At 40.6% G+C, this 13,423-nt stretch overlaps 1 protein-coding gene across 3 annotated transcripts in view; it reads left to right on the top strand.

Moving 5' to 3' along the window:
- PRKDC (protein kinase, DNA-activated, catalytic subunit) overlaps window positions 1-13,423 on the top strand; it is a 631,631-nt gene that overhangs the window by 330,865 nt on the left and 287,343 nt on the right. For all 3 annotated transcript variants that reach the window (XM_056521838.1, XM_056521836.1, XM_056521839.1), the window contains 3 exons: window positions 5,652-5,756; window positions 11,681-11,848; window positions 12,780-12,907. In XM_056521838.1, coding sequence (XP_056377813.1) covers window positions 5,652-5,756; window positions 11,681-11,848; window positions 12,780-12,907 — 401 coding nt within the window. The remainder of the gene's footprint in view (window positions 1-5,651; window positions 5,757-11,680; window positions 11,849-12,779; window positions 12,908-13,423) is intronic.

Genomic DNA, 13,423 nt, shown 5'->3' with positions numbered 1-13,423 from the left:
ATGTAAAATTTGTGGGGGAACCTTTTTTTTTTGTGAAAATTTTTTTTTTTTCCCTTTACACATCCAAATTTAAGGAAAGTCTAACACCTGTGGGGGGTGTTAAGGCTCACTGTTCCCTTTCTTATGTTCCTTGAGGTTTGTAGTTTCCGAAATGGTATGCCATGTGGTTTTTTTTTTTGCTGTTCTGGCACCATAGGGGCTTTCTTAATGCGACATGCCCCCCAAAAACCAAGAACATGCAAGTGTAAAAAAATGAAGATTTGCTCCTTCACTTTGCTGCTATTCCTGTGAAGCACCTAAAGGGTTAACACACTTACTGAATGTCATTTTGAATACTTTGAGGGGTGCAGTTTTTATAATGGGGTCATTTGTGGGGTATTTCTAATATGAAATCCACTTCAAAACTGAACTGGTCCCTGAAAAACTGAGATTTTGAAAATTTTGTGAAAAATTGGAAAATTGCTTCTGAACTTTGAAGCTTTCTGATGTCGTCCAAAAGTAAAAACATGTCAACTTTATGATAAAAATATAAAGTAGACATGTTGTATATGTGAATCAATATATACTTTATTTGGGATGTCCATTTTCCTTATAAGCAGAGTGTTTCAAAGTAAAAAAAAAATGTGTAAAGATTTTCAAATTTCTCACCAAGAAATTATGCAAGTATCAACAAAAATTTACCACTAACATGAAGTAGAATATGTCACGAAAAAACATTCTCGTAATCAGATTGAAAAGTAAAAGCATCCCAGAGTTATTAATGCTTAAAATGACAGTGGTCAGATTTGCAAAAAAGGGCTGCGTTCTTAAGGTGAAAATAGGCTGGGTCCTTAAACAACACTTAAACGACACAATGTAACTCCAAGTCATTCACACTTCTGTGAAATCACACTGTCCACTCAGGAAGCAACACTGATTTTACAATCAATTTCACATGCTGTTGTGCAAATGGAACAGACAACATGTGGAAATTATACGCAATTATCAAGACACCCTCCAATAAAGGAATCGTTCTGCAGGTGGTGACCACAGACCACTTCTCAGTTCCTATGCTTCCTGGCTGAGGTTTTGGTCATTTTTTAATGCTGGTGGTGCTTTCACTCTAGTGGTAGCATGAGACGGAGTCTACAACCCGCACAAGTGGCTCAGGTAGTGAAGCTCATCAAAGATGGCACATCAATGCGAGCTGTGGCAAGATGGTTTGCTGTGTCTGTCAGCGTAATGTCCAGAGCATGGAGGCCCTAACAGGAGACAAGCCAGTACATCAGGAGGACAGTGGAGGACGCCGTAGGAGGTCAACAACCCAGCAGCATGACCGCTACCTCCGCATTTGTGCAAGGAGGAGCACTGCCAGAGCCCTGCAAAATTACCTCCAGCCGGCCACAAATGTGCATGTGTCCACTCAAACGGTCAGAAACAGACTCCAGGAGGGTTGTATGAGGGCCCGACATCCACAGGTGCAGGACGTTTGGCATTTGCCAGAAAACGCCAAGATTGGCAAATTCGCCACTGGCGCCCTGTGCTCTTTACAGATGAAAGCAGGTTCACACTGAGCACATGTGACAGACGTGACAGAGTCTGGAAATGCTGTGGAGAATGTTCTGCTGCCTGCAAAATCCTCCAGCATGACCGGTTTGGCGGTGGGTCAGTAATGGTGTGGAGTGGCATTTCTTTGGGGGGGTCGCACAGCTCTCCATGTGCTTACCAGAGGTAGCCTGACTGCCATTAGGTACCGAGATGAGATCCTCAGACCCCTTGTGAGACCATATGCTGGTGCGGTTGGCTCTTGGTTCATCCTAATGAAAGACAATGCTAGACCTCATGTGGCTGGAGTGTGTCAGCAGTTCCTGCAAGAGGAAGGCATTGATGCTATTGACTGGCCCGTCCATTCCCCAGATCTGAATCCAATTGAGCACATCTGGGACATCATGTCTCCCTCCAGGGACGTGCACACATAGGGGTAAAAGGGGGCTGGAGCCCCTGCCCTTTTCCTCACCTGCCCCTCTGGTGCCCTCACAAAAGAAGTTACAGACTCAGGGTGACAGGTGAAGTAAAAAGGATCCGTTGCTGGGGAGTTGTATGTGGTTGAATGGAGGGTGCTGTGCCCTCCCTGCAGCAAGGGGGCGCCACTTACCCTGTCATTATCTGCCATATCTAAGCTTCTCTCCACACGGAGCAGACAGGAGCAGAGGAGGCAGAGAGAAGCCCCGCCCACAGCATGTCCGGACACATACTCCAGTCTATGCAGCCCTTACTGTAAGTAACTGTAAATATATGTGACTGATTGTATGTCAGTGTGTGTATATGTATATATGTGACTGATTGTATGTCAGTGTGTGTGTATGTATATATATGTGTGTGTATATATAGGTGTGTTTGTGTGTGTGTCTATCTCTATGTATGTGCAGAGAGGGATGGCTGGGGCCTTACTGTAAGTAACTGTAAATATATGTGAGTGATTGTATGTCAGTGTGTGTGTATGTATATATATGTGTGTATGTATATATGTGTGTGTGTATGAATGTATGTGTGTATGTATGTGTGTATGTATATGTGTGTATGTATGTGTGTATGTATGTGTGTATGTATATGTGTGTATGTATGTGTGTATGTATATATGTGTATATATGTGTATGTATATGTGTGTATGTATGTATGTGTGTGTGTTTGTGTGTATATATGTATGTGTGTGTATGTATACATATGTGTGTGTGTGTGTCTCTATGTATATGCCTATATATGTGAGCAAGTGAATCTTTGTATGTCTGTATGTATGTGTGTATGTGTGTGTATGTATATGTGTGTGTGTGTGTGTGTTTATGTGTGTATGTATGTGTATGTGTGTATGTATGTATGTGTATATGTGTATGTGTATATATGTATGGATGTATGTGTATGTATGTGTGTGTGTATGTGTGTGTGTGTGTGTGTGTGTGTGTGTGTGTGTGTATATATAATATATATATAATATATATATATATATGAGCAAGTGAATCTCTGTATGTGTGTATATATCTGTGAGTGATTGTATGTGTGTACCTGTATGTATGATGTGCTTATTGGCTATATCTTTTAGTATATATTCCATGTTATATGTGTGTCTGTGTATTTATGTTTCTTAATGTATATTTGTACCTGTATGTATGGTTCAGTGTCTCTTTGTATGTGTGTATATTACCTATGTACTGTATGTGTGTATATTACCTATGTACTGTTTGTGCCTTTATGTTATGTGCTTGTATGTATTGTATGAAGCACATTATTAGGGAATTATTGGAGGAATGTAAGCACAGTATATAGGGAATTTATGGAAGCACAGTATATATTTCATTATATTGGAACATTATATTTTTATGTATGCTGGCACTGTGTATAGATCCTTAGGGTGCGTTCACATGTGCCTATTTTTGCTGCAGATTTTGCTTCTCATTGACAATGGGAAGAGAAATCTGCTAAAGCAAATCTGCAGCAGAAAATACGCACGTGTGAACGCAGCCTTAGTGGTGGCACAGAATAGTTAAATAATAGTGGCACAGTATATATCTCATTAATGGTGGCACAGTATATAGGGAATTAATAGATGAATGGTGGCACAGTATATAGGGAATTAATAGATGAATGGTGGCACAGTATATAATTCATTAATGGGGGCACAGTATATAGGGAATTAATAGATGAATGGTGGCACAGTATATAGTTCATTAATGGTGGCACAGTATATAATTCATTAATGGTGGCACAGTATATAGGGAATTAATAGATAAATGGTGGCACAGTATATAGTTCATTAATGGTGGCACAGTATATAGTTCATTAATGGTGGCACAGTATATAGTTCATTAATGGTGGCGCAGTATATAGGGAATTAATAGATGAATGGTGGCACAGTATATAGTTCATTCATGGTGGCACAGTATATAGGGAATTAATAGATGAATGGTGGCACAGTATATAGTTCATATAGTTCATTAATGGTGGCACAGTATATAGGGAATTAATAGATGAATGGTGGCACAGTATATAGGGAATAAAGGGGGTACGGTCTATAATTAAAGGGAAACTGACAGGCTGTTTACTCGCAGTAAACCCAATACACTAGGTTACAGTGCATGTATACAAAAATTGGTCTTCCCGCTTTCTAGGTATTGCCCCACATTGCTAGTATGCGAAGTCAGTCTTGTGCCCAATGGAGGCGGAGCTTCCCTGCCTCCATCCTGTATGCTGTGCTATGCCTGGCCGTCTTTCTATATTTATCATTCTTTTTTTTTGCCAACTCTTGTATATTGTAGAATGTAAGTATATATTAGTGTGGTGTCCATCTCTTCAGTGTAAGAACCAGAGCTGTGTGGAGATTCCTGCATATGGTGGGTGCTGGGTTATTGGGGATGGGTGATGGGTGCTGGGGGATGGGTGATTGGTGCTGGGTGATTGGTGCTGGGTGATTGGTGCTGGGTGATTGGTGCTGGGTGATTGGGGATGGGTGCTGGGTGATTGGTGATGGGTGCTGGGTGATTGGTGATGGGTGCTGGGTTATTGGTGATGGGTGCTGGGTGATTGGTGATGGGTGCTGGGTGATTGGTGCTGGGTGATTGGTGCTGGGTGATTGGTGCTGGGTGATTGGTGCTGGGTGATTGGTGCTGGGTGATTGGTGCTGGGTGATGGGTGATGGGGGATGGGTGCTGGGTGATTGGTCCTGGGTGATGGGTGATTGGTGCTGGGTGATTGGGTGATTGGTGATTGGTTCTGTCATATAGAGGTCAGACCGGGGCATATAGGAAGAGATTTATTAAAACCTTTGCAGAGGAAAAGCCTTCTGCAAAACGATCTGATTGGTTGCTATAGGTGACTGCACTGCTCTTTCTCTGCACAGGTTTGATAAATCTCCTCTATAATACAGTATATTATAGGGCAGCTGTCACATGTTTTCTGTAAATAAGACTGACAGCACAGCCAAAGTGTATATACACATGGCAGACCTTCATAGAAACTGTTCTTGACTCGATTTTACAAAAACACCAACTTTTATGGGCATAGGAATGTTGAGGATGCCCGGCGGGAGTCCACTGTATCCCTGGGCCGCAGCACATCTGCCCATTAAGTCTTGCAGACGTTTTTTAAATTATGAAAAGTGCCCTCTTTTTTTACTTGATCCCCTGCCCTCCAAAATGTCTGTGCACGTCCCTGTCTCCCTCCATCCACCACTGCCACGTTGCACCACAGACTGTCCAGGAGTTGGTGGCTGCTTTAATCCAGGTCTGGGAGGACATCCCTCAGAAGACCATCCACCACCACATCAGGAGCATGCCCAGGCGTTGTAGGGAGGTCATATGGGCACGTGGAGGTCACACACACACTACTGAACCTCATATTGACTTGTTTTAAGGACGTTATCTCAGAGTTGGATCAGACTGTATTGTGGTTTTCCACTTTTATTTTGAGTGTGACTCCATATCCAGACCTCCATGGGTTGATAAATTTGATTTCCATTGATAATTTTTGTGTGATTCTGTTGTCAGCACATTCAACTATGTAAAGACGAAAGTATTTCATATGATTAGTTCATTCATTCAGATCTAGGATGTGTTATCTTAATGTTCCCTTTATTTTTTGAGCAGTGTAATCATGTGCTATTGTATTTTTTATCTTTTCAGATTGAGTCATCTGTTTCTTTTGATACAAACCACCTGGCTTTTAATGAAGTTTTTAAGACCTACTTAAGCATCCTCTCAGATCAGAATCTTTCATTGAATTTGAAGGTATGTCAAACTAAATTAATACACACTATCACCAGGTTTTTTATTTTTATTTTTTTTATTTTTACAGACATAACAGCACTGCAGGCTCTGCATTTTATCCAGCAAATAGAGGGTCACATTTATCCATTATAGTGTGAAAAAAAAATCTTTCAGGCTGTTGTCCCTCAAATAATATTATGTGTAATTTTAGGGAATGTATCATTGTAAAATTACCTATTGTTTAAATTGTTTTTATATAAGACATTTAAGGTTAACAAAATTAAAAATTTGAAAATGTATCACCAAATGTTATATCTGTGTTATTAAATAATCCTGAAGCTGAGCATTTCTTTGAATATAAAAAGGAGGCTGCTGCTAAATCATTTGTACAGCATTACAGTGAAAGATGACACCAGTATGTAGATAAGGCAATAGCAGCTCAGCCTCTCCTGCCTTCTAGAATGACCCTTGCACAGGTCACATAGCATGCTTAGAAATCTTTCTCACACAAGAATAGGGTCTGGAGATGTTCATTCTGTCTATGTCCATGGGGCTTGCTGTAAAGCATATCACTTTTATGAGGGCAGATTGGCTGCCCCCATATTAATATACACTGCTCAAAAAATAAAGGGAACACTTAAACAACACAATGTAACTCCAAATCTATCACACTTCTGTGAAATCACACTGTCCACTCAGGAAGCAACACTGATTGACAGTCAATTTCACATGCTGTTGTGCAAATGGAACAGATAACACGTGGAAATTATAGGCAATTAGCAAGACCCCAAATAAAGGAGTGGTTCTGCAGGTGGTGACCACAGACCACTTCTCAGTTCCTATGCTTCCTGGCTGATGATTTGGTCACTTTTTAATGCTGGCCATGCTTTCACTCTAGTGGTAGCATGAGACAGAGTCTACAACCCACACAAGTGGCTCAGGTAGTGCAGCTCATCCAGGATGGCACATCAATGTGAGCTGTGGCAGGAAGGTTTGCTGTGTCTGTCAGCGTAGTGTCCAGAGCATGGAGGTGCTACCAGGAGAATGGCCAGTACATCAGGAGACGTGGTGGAGGCCAACAACCCAGCAGCAGGACCGCTACCTCCGCATTTGTGCAAGGAGCTGGAGGAGCACTGCCAGAGCACTGCAAATTGATCTTCTGCAGGCCACAAATGTGCATGTGTCCACTCAAACAGTCAGAAACAGACTCACGGAGGGTTGTATGAGGGCCTGACGTCCACAAGTGGGGGTTGTTCTTACAGCCCAACACCGTGCAGGTCGTTTGGCATTTGCCAGAGAACACAAAGATTGCTAAATGTGCCACTGGTGCCCTCTGGTCTTCACAGATGAAAGCAGGTTCACACTGAGCACATGTGACAGATGTGACAGAATCTGGAGACACCGTGGAGAACGTTCTGCTGCCTGCAACATCCTCCAGCATGACCGGTTTGGCGAGGGGTCAGTAATGGTTTTGGGTGGCATTTCTTTTGGAGGCTGCATGTGCTTGCCAGATGTAGCCTGACTGCCGTTAGGTACCGAGATACCGAGGTACCGTTTGCCCTGGGTTCCTCCTAATGCAAGACAATGCTAGACCTCATGTGGCTTGAGTGTGTCAGCAGTTCCTGCAAGAGGAAGGCATCGATGCTATGGACTGGCCTGCCCGTTCCCCAGACCTGAATCCGATTGAACACTTCTGGGACATTCATTCAGATCTAGGATGTGTTATCTTGGTGTTCCCTTTCTTTTTTGCAATTAAAAAATAAATACGAAATGACAATCAAAAAATAATCAGATTAGAAAAATAACATGTTTCTGTGTCTATCGCTAATGATTTTAAACAAAATATTTAAGTGAGACATTAACCCCTTAAGGACTCAGACCATTTTGGCCTTAAGGACTACGTTTTCATTTTTTCCTCCTCGCCTTCTAAAAATCATAACTCTTTTATATTTTCATCCGCAGACTAGTATGAAGGCTTGTTTTTTGCGCGACCAGTTGTCCTTTGTAATGACATCACTCATTATATCATAAAATGTATGGCGCAACCAAAAAACACTATTTTTGTGGGGAAATTAAAACGAAAAACGCAATTTTGCTAATTTTGGAAGGTTTCGTTTTCACGCCGTACAATTTATGGTAAAAATGACGTGTTCTTTATTCTGAGGGTCAATACGATTAAAATGATACCCATTATTACATACTTTTATATTATTGTTGCGCTTAAAAAAAATCACAAACTTTTTAACCAAATTAGTACGTTTATAATCGCTTTATTTTGATAACCTCTAACTTTTTTATTTTTCCGTATAAGCGGCGGTATGGGGGCTCATTTTTTGCGCCATGATCTGTACTTTTTTTTGATACCACATTTGCATATAAAAAACTTTTAATACATTTTTTATAATTTTTTTTTTATAAAATGTATTAAAAAAGTAGGAATTTTGGACTTTTTTTTTTTTTCGTTCACGCAGTTCACCGTAGGGGATCATTAACATTTTATTTTAATAGTTCGGACATTTACGCACGCGACGATACCAAATATGTCTATAAAAAAAAAAATTACGCTTTTTGGGGGTAAAATAGGAAAAAACTGACGTTTTACTTTTTTTATTGGGGAGGGGATTTTTCACTTTTTTTTACTTTGACATTTTTTACCTTTTTTTTTTTTACACCTGAATAGTCCCCATAGGGGACTATTCATAGCAATACCATGATTGCTAATACTGATCTGTTCTATGTATAGGACATAGAACAGATCAGTGTTTTCGGTGATCTTCTGCTCTGGTCTGCTCGATCACAGACCAGAGCAGAAGACGCCAGGAGCCGGACGGAGGAAGGAGAGGGGACCTCCGTGCAGCGTTATGAATGATCGGATCCTCGCAGCAGCGCTGCGGGCGATCCGATCATTCATTCAAATCGCGCACTGCCGCAGATGCCGTGATCTGTATTGATCCCGGCACCTGAGGGGTTAATGGCGGACGCCCGCGAGATCACGGGCGTCGGCCATTGCCGGCGGGTCCCTGGCTGCGATCAGCAGCCGGGATCAGCCGCGCATGACACGGGCATCACTCCGATGCCCGCGGTTATGCACGGGACGTAAATGTACGTCCTGGTGCGTTAAGTACCACCTCACCAGGACGTACATTTACGTCCCGAGTCCTTAAGGGGTTAAAGGGGTATTCCAGGCCAAAACTTGTTTTTATATATCAACTGGCTCCGGAAAGTTAAACAGATTTGTAAATTACGTCTATTTAAAAAATCTTAATCCTTCCAGTAGTTATTAGCTTCTGAAGTTTTCTGTCTAACTGCTCAATGATGATGTCACATCCCGGGAGCTGTGCATGATGGGAGAATATCCCCATAGGAACTGCACAGCTCCCGGGACGTGAGTCATCAGAGAGCAGTTAGACAGAAAACAAAAACTCAACTTCAGAAGCTAATAACTATTGGAAGGATTAAGATTTTTTAATAGAAGTAATTTACAAATCTGTTTAACTTTCCGGAGCCAGTTGATATATAAAAACAAGTTTTGGCCTGGAATACCCCTTTAACTTTAAATCCAGCTCAAAACTTTGAACATTTTTCTTTTTAACTCCTTAAGGACATGTATAGTAAATGTACGGCACTGCAGCAAGTAACTTAGCGCACAGTGCCGTAGTTTTACGGCGCAGCTATGACGTGAGCGCAGGAGCTGCGCTCGCTTCATGCGTGGCAGGACCCGGCTGTCAGTAGCATGAGGACCCGCTGGTGGTGGTGGACATCAGCGATCGTGCTGATGTCCTCCATTAACCCCTCAGATGTAGTGATCAATACAGATCATGGCATCTGCGGCAGTGTGGAACTTTGAATGGCTGATCTGCCACAGGGATCAGATCACCCAAGATGGCGGACTGAGGTCCCTTCACCTGCCTCTGCCGTTCTCCCGGGAACTTCTGCTCTGATCAGCCTTCCAGCAGACCAGAGCAGAAGATTGCCGATAATACTGATCAGTGCAATCCACTGCATAGCACTGAACAGTATTAACAATTTGAGGATTGCTATAAAAAGTCTCCTATGGGGACTAAAAAAGTGTAAGATAAATGTAAAAAAAAAATTAAAAGTGAAAAAAAATTGGAAAAGCCCCTCCCCCAATAAAGATTTCAATCATCCCTCTTCCCCATTTTAGTTAAAAAAAAAAAAAAAAGGCGTAAAAAATGATATATATATATACATACATACACACACACATATATATACATATATATATATATAAATATATCATATAACAATATAATGTTAATGATCCCGTACAGTGAACCCCGTAAACTTACAGCAGGAGAGGGTTGCTATGGGGATTTGTTCCTACTTTGGACAGTTGCCGACACGGACAGAGGTGGCAGCAGAGAGCACTGTTGTCAGACAGAAAATAACAACTCTGCTTCCTCTGTAATATACAGCAGCCAATAAGTAATGGAAGGATTAAGATTTTTTAATAGAAGTAATTTTACAAATCTGTATAACTTTCTGGAGCCAGTTGATATGAAAAATTGGTTTCCACCGGAGTACCCCTTTAAGTGTCAGGGTTTTTTGTATCCTAGAGTTAGTTTATTAGTTAGAGATACCTTGGGACCTTTAGAGAATTTTGTAGTGGAGAGTTATCAAAACCTGTGCAAAGGTAAAGTTGCTCAGTTTCCCATAGCAACCAATCAGACTGTTTCTTTCATTTTGTAGAGGCATTGTTAAAAAATGAAAGAAGCAATCTGATTTGTTGCTATCGGCAACTGAGCAACTTTTCTTATGGACAGGTTTTGATAAATCTCACCCATTGATCTCAAATTAGGTTAAAAAAAAAAATTTGAACTTCCTCCATCTGTTGCAATTGACCACAGTGTCTAAGGCTAGGTTCAGACTACGGAATCTCCGGGCTGAAAATTTCAGCCCGGAGATTCTGAGTGCGGCCAGCGCCGACTGAATCAGTCGGTGCTAGGACCACGCGGACACTGCAGTCTCCAATTGACTGCAATGTGGTCCGCGAGTGTTTCCGCCTGAAGAAAGAGCAACACCATTCTTCAGGCGGAAATTTCCAAGCGGATTTTCCGTTCACAATTTCCACTTCACAAATTCTGAAGTGTGAATTCGTGAACGGAAACCCATTCACTACACTATACATTTTAGCAAGCAAAATTTCCACCTGCAATTTCAAAGTGGAATTGCAGGCGGAAATTCCATAGTCTGAACCTAGCCTAAAGGTTTCAATGGCTAGGAGCAAAGAGAGCTCTGGAGCAAAGAGAGCTCTGAGCCCAGACTGTTGCATCAGGGTGTGTTCCTTGTAATTTACAGCCGACCCCTGTTGGGGAGGGTGCAGGCATTACCCTGATGTAATTTTATGTCATGGCTTAGAAATAACATTTTGGTAAGAAAAAAAATAGAATGCTTGCCAAACATAATGAAACCTTATGGAAAAGAAACAAACTGATGCTAGCTGAAAGCATTTGCCATGTAAAACATTTGCTCAAAATCAAAGTAAATGTAAATTAATATAAACCTTTCTCTATTTTGTTTTTTGATTGAAATAACAAAAAAAGAAAAATCAACTTGCCATAAACATGCACTCTTCAATAAACATGCATATTGGACTTGTTTATTAATGCTTGTTTCATTGAGAAGGAGGGAAGACTTCTTTCAGTAGCTTATATTGATATTAGGAACCTTGAAATCCGCATGGCTGAACCTTCTTCCGCTCTAACATCTGATGTTGGAGGAAAGTTTGGTGCCCAAATACCAATTTGATGATCGTTCGACTATTCAAAAATTGTTTGTGTTCAGCAGACTCTCATTTATATGTTTAGTTATAATTGAAAACCAAAACACACATTAAATAGCTGTACTATTTTAATTGGCATATTATTGTGTTTCTTATGTTTTGGTGTAGAGAATTTTAGAATGCCATATTATCTATTTCATAGAGTCAAGCTATTATCATACTTCCTTTCTTCACCAACCTAAAAGAAGAAAAACTGAGTGAGTTAAAGAATACCATTGATCAGTTTGTTGCCTTTAACTTTCCACTGAAATCTGATGAATTTCCAAAAGGCACCTTAAAGTTCAATAATTATGTGGACTGTATAAAAAAGGTGAGTAATGTAAAATCCATGTATGTGCTCTACATCATTTATCTTCTTTGCAACCTTTTTGGGTGAAATTTATTAGGATAAAAAATCTAAAAAGTATTTGTTGGTCAAAAAACTAAACAAAAGTGTCAGTGTTGCCAATAGCACCCAGTCACATTATATGTCTCTCATTTTCAGCAAGTGTTAAGTTTAATTTAGTCTTTATATCCAATATTTGTTTTGTAGTGTTTGTCCAAATGCAGCCACCTCAGCAGGCAGTCACCTTTGGTTGTTGTGAAAGATGGAAATATTATATTACATAGGTTCCTTTCACAGGATTGGGTGACTTTGCAGTATACTGTATATACTTGAGTATAAGCCGTGTTTTTCAGCATAATTTTTTATGCCAAAAATGCTACCCTCGGCTTATACTCGAGTGAACCTTTAAGCATACCGGCGGGGGGTGGGCTGGGCTGCAAGGACCCTCCGCATTCCGGTGGGGAGGTTGAGCCGATCCGGGCCGTCCATCTTCACAGGTAGGCCCTCTTCTCCGCTCCTTGGATTAGTGACGCTGCATTAACTCTGCCTCGCCATTCCCATTTACCTGCCATTTCACATTTTTCAAATGTTTTAAATAAAATAATGTAATAACAAATTATCATATGTGGTGCCGCCACGTTCGTAAATGTCTGAACTATTAAAAGATAAGTTTAGCTAAACCACACGGTCAATGACGTACACGTGTAGTGCATTTGGAGCATGAAGTAAGGTAAGCAAGCGATGGTTGCTCTACTGTGCATGATAAAATGGATGAGATTACAGTACAGAATTAAACAGCATGACAGTAATAAGGAAAATAAGTCTGTTTAGGAATGTGCAGTCTCAACAATTTTATGTTAATTCGTGCCTTACCATGTGTGAAATTGTAAAAACCCTATATATGTTTTTATCTTAGTTTTTAGATGCTTTGGAACTATCACAATGTTCAGTGCTGCTACATCTTATGGCTGAAGTTCTCTGCAGAGATGGCAAACATTTTATGGAAGATTTATTTCAGAGCACTTTCAAAAAAGTTATTAAAAGGTAAGGAAAAAATTTCCACTTTCAAAGTGTTATCTGTGAATTTCCTATTAACTTGTCTTTTTAGGTTCTGCCCAGACATTGGAACAGTGTTATAACCATTTCTCTGCTTAAGGCCAGTTTCACACCTGTGTGAAATCGGCTAAAGGGATTGTATCATCAGAAAATACTACAATATTATGTTTACATTTTGTGATGGTTCCTAAAATTATTACAAATAAGAAAAGGAATACTGGCACATATACAGTAGTACTGCACAATTTATCCCAAAAACAATCAAATCACTTTATTAGCCTATTACAATTACAGCAGTGTCCTGTCTTGGCCACTGATTGACCGAGAGGGAAGGTCCCACAAGTGCAACCAGCTGCTGGTCTCCCTGCTGTGGAACTAGGACTAGGTAAGCATAATTTTTTTAGGGATGCACCGAAATTTCAGCTACCAAAAATTATCAGACAAAAATGGTCTTTTCGGCCAAGGGAATTTTCCGCCAATAATTTTGGAGGGTGTAGCTTAAGT

Source organism: Hyla sarda, chromosome 5 (genome assembly GCF_029499605.1).
Source record: "Hyla sarda isolate aHylSar1 chromosome 5, aHylSar1.hap1, whole genome shotgun sequence".
NCBI lineage: Eukaryota > Metazoa > Chordata > Amphibia > Anura > Hylidae > Hyla > Hyla sarda.
The sequence above is the reverse complement of the archived record's forward strand: the minus strand, read 5'-3'. Positions and strand labels throughout refer to the sequence as shown.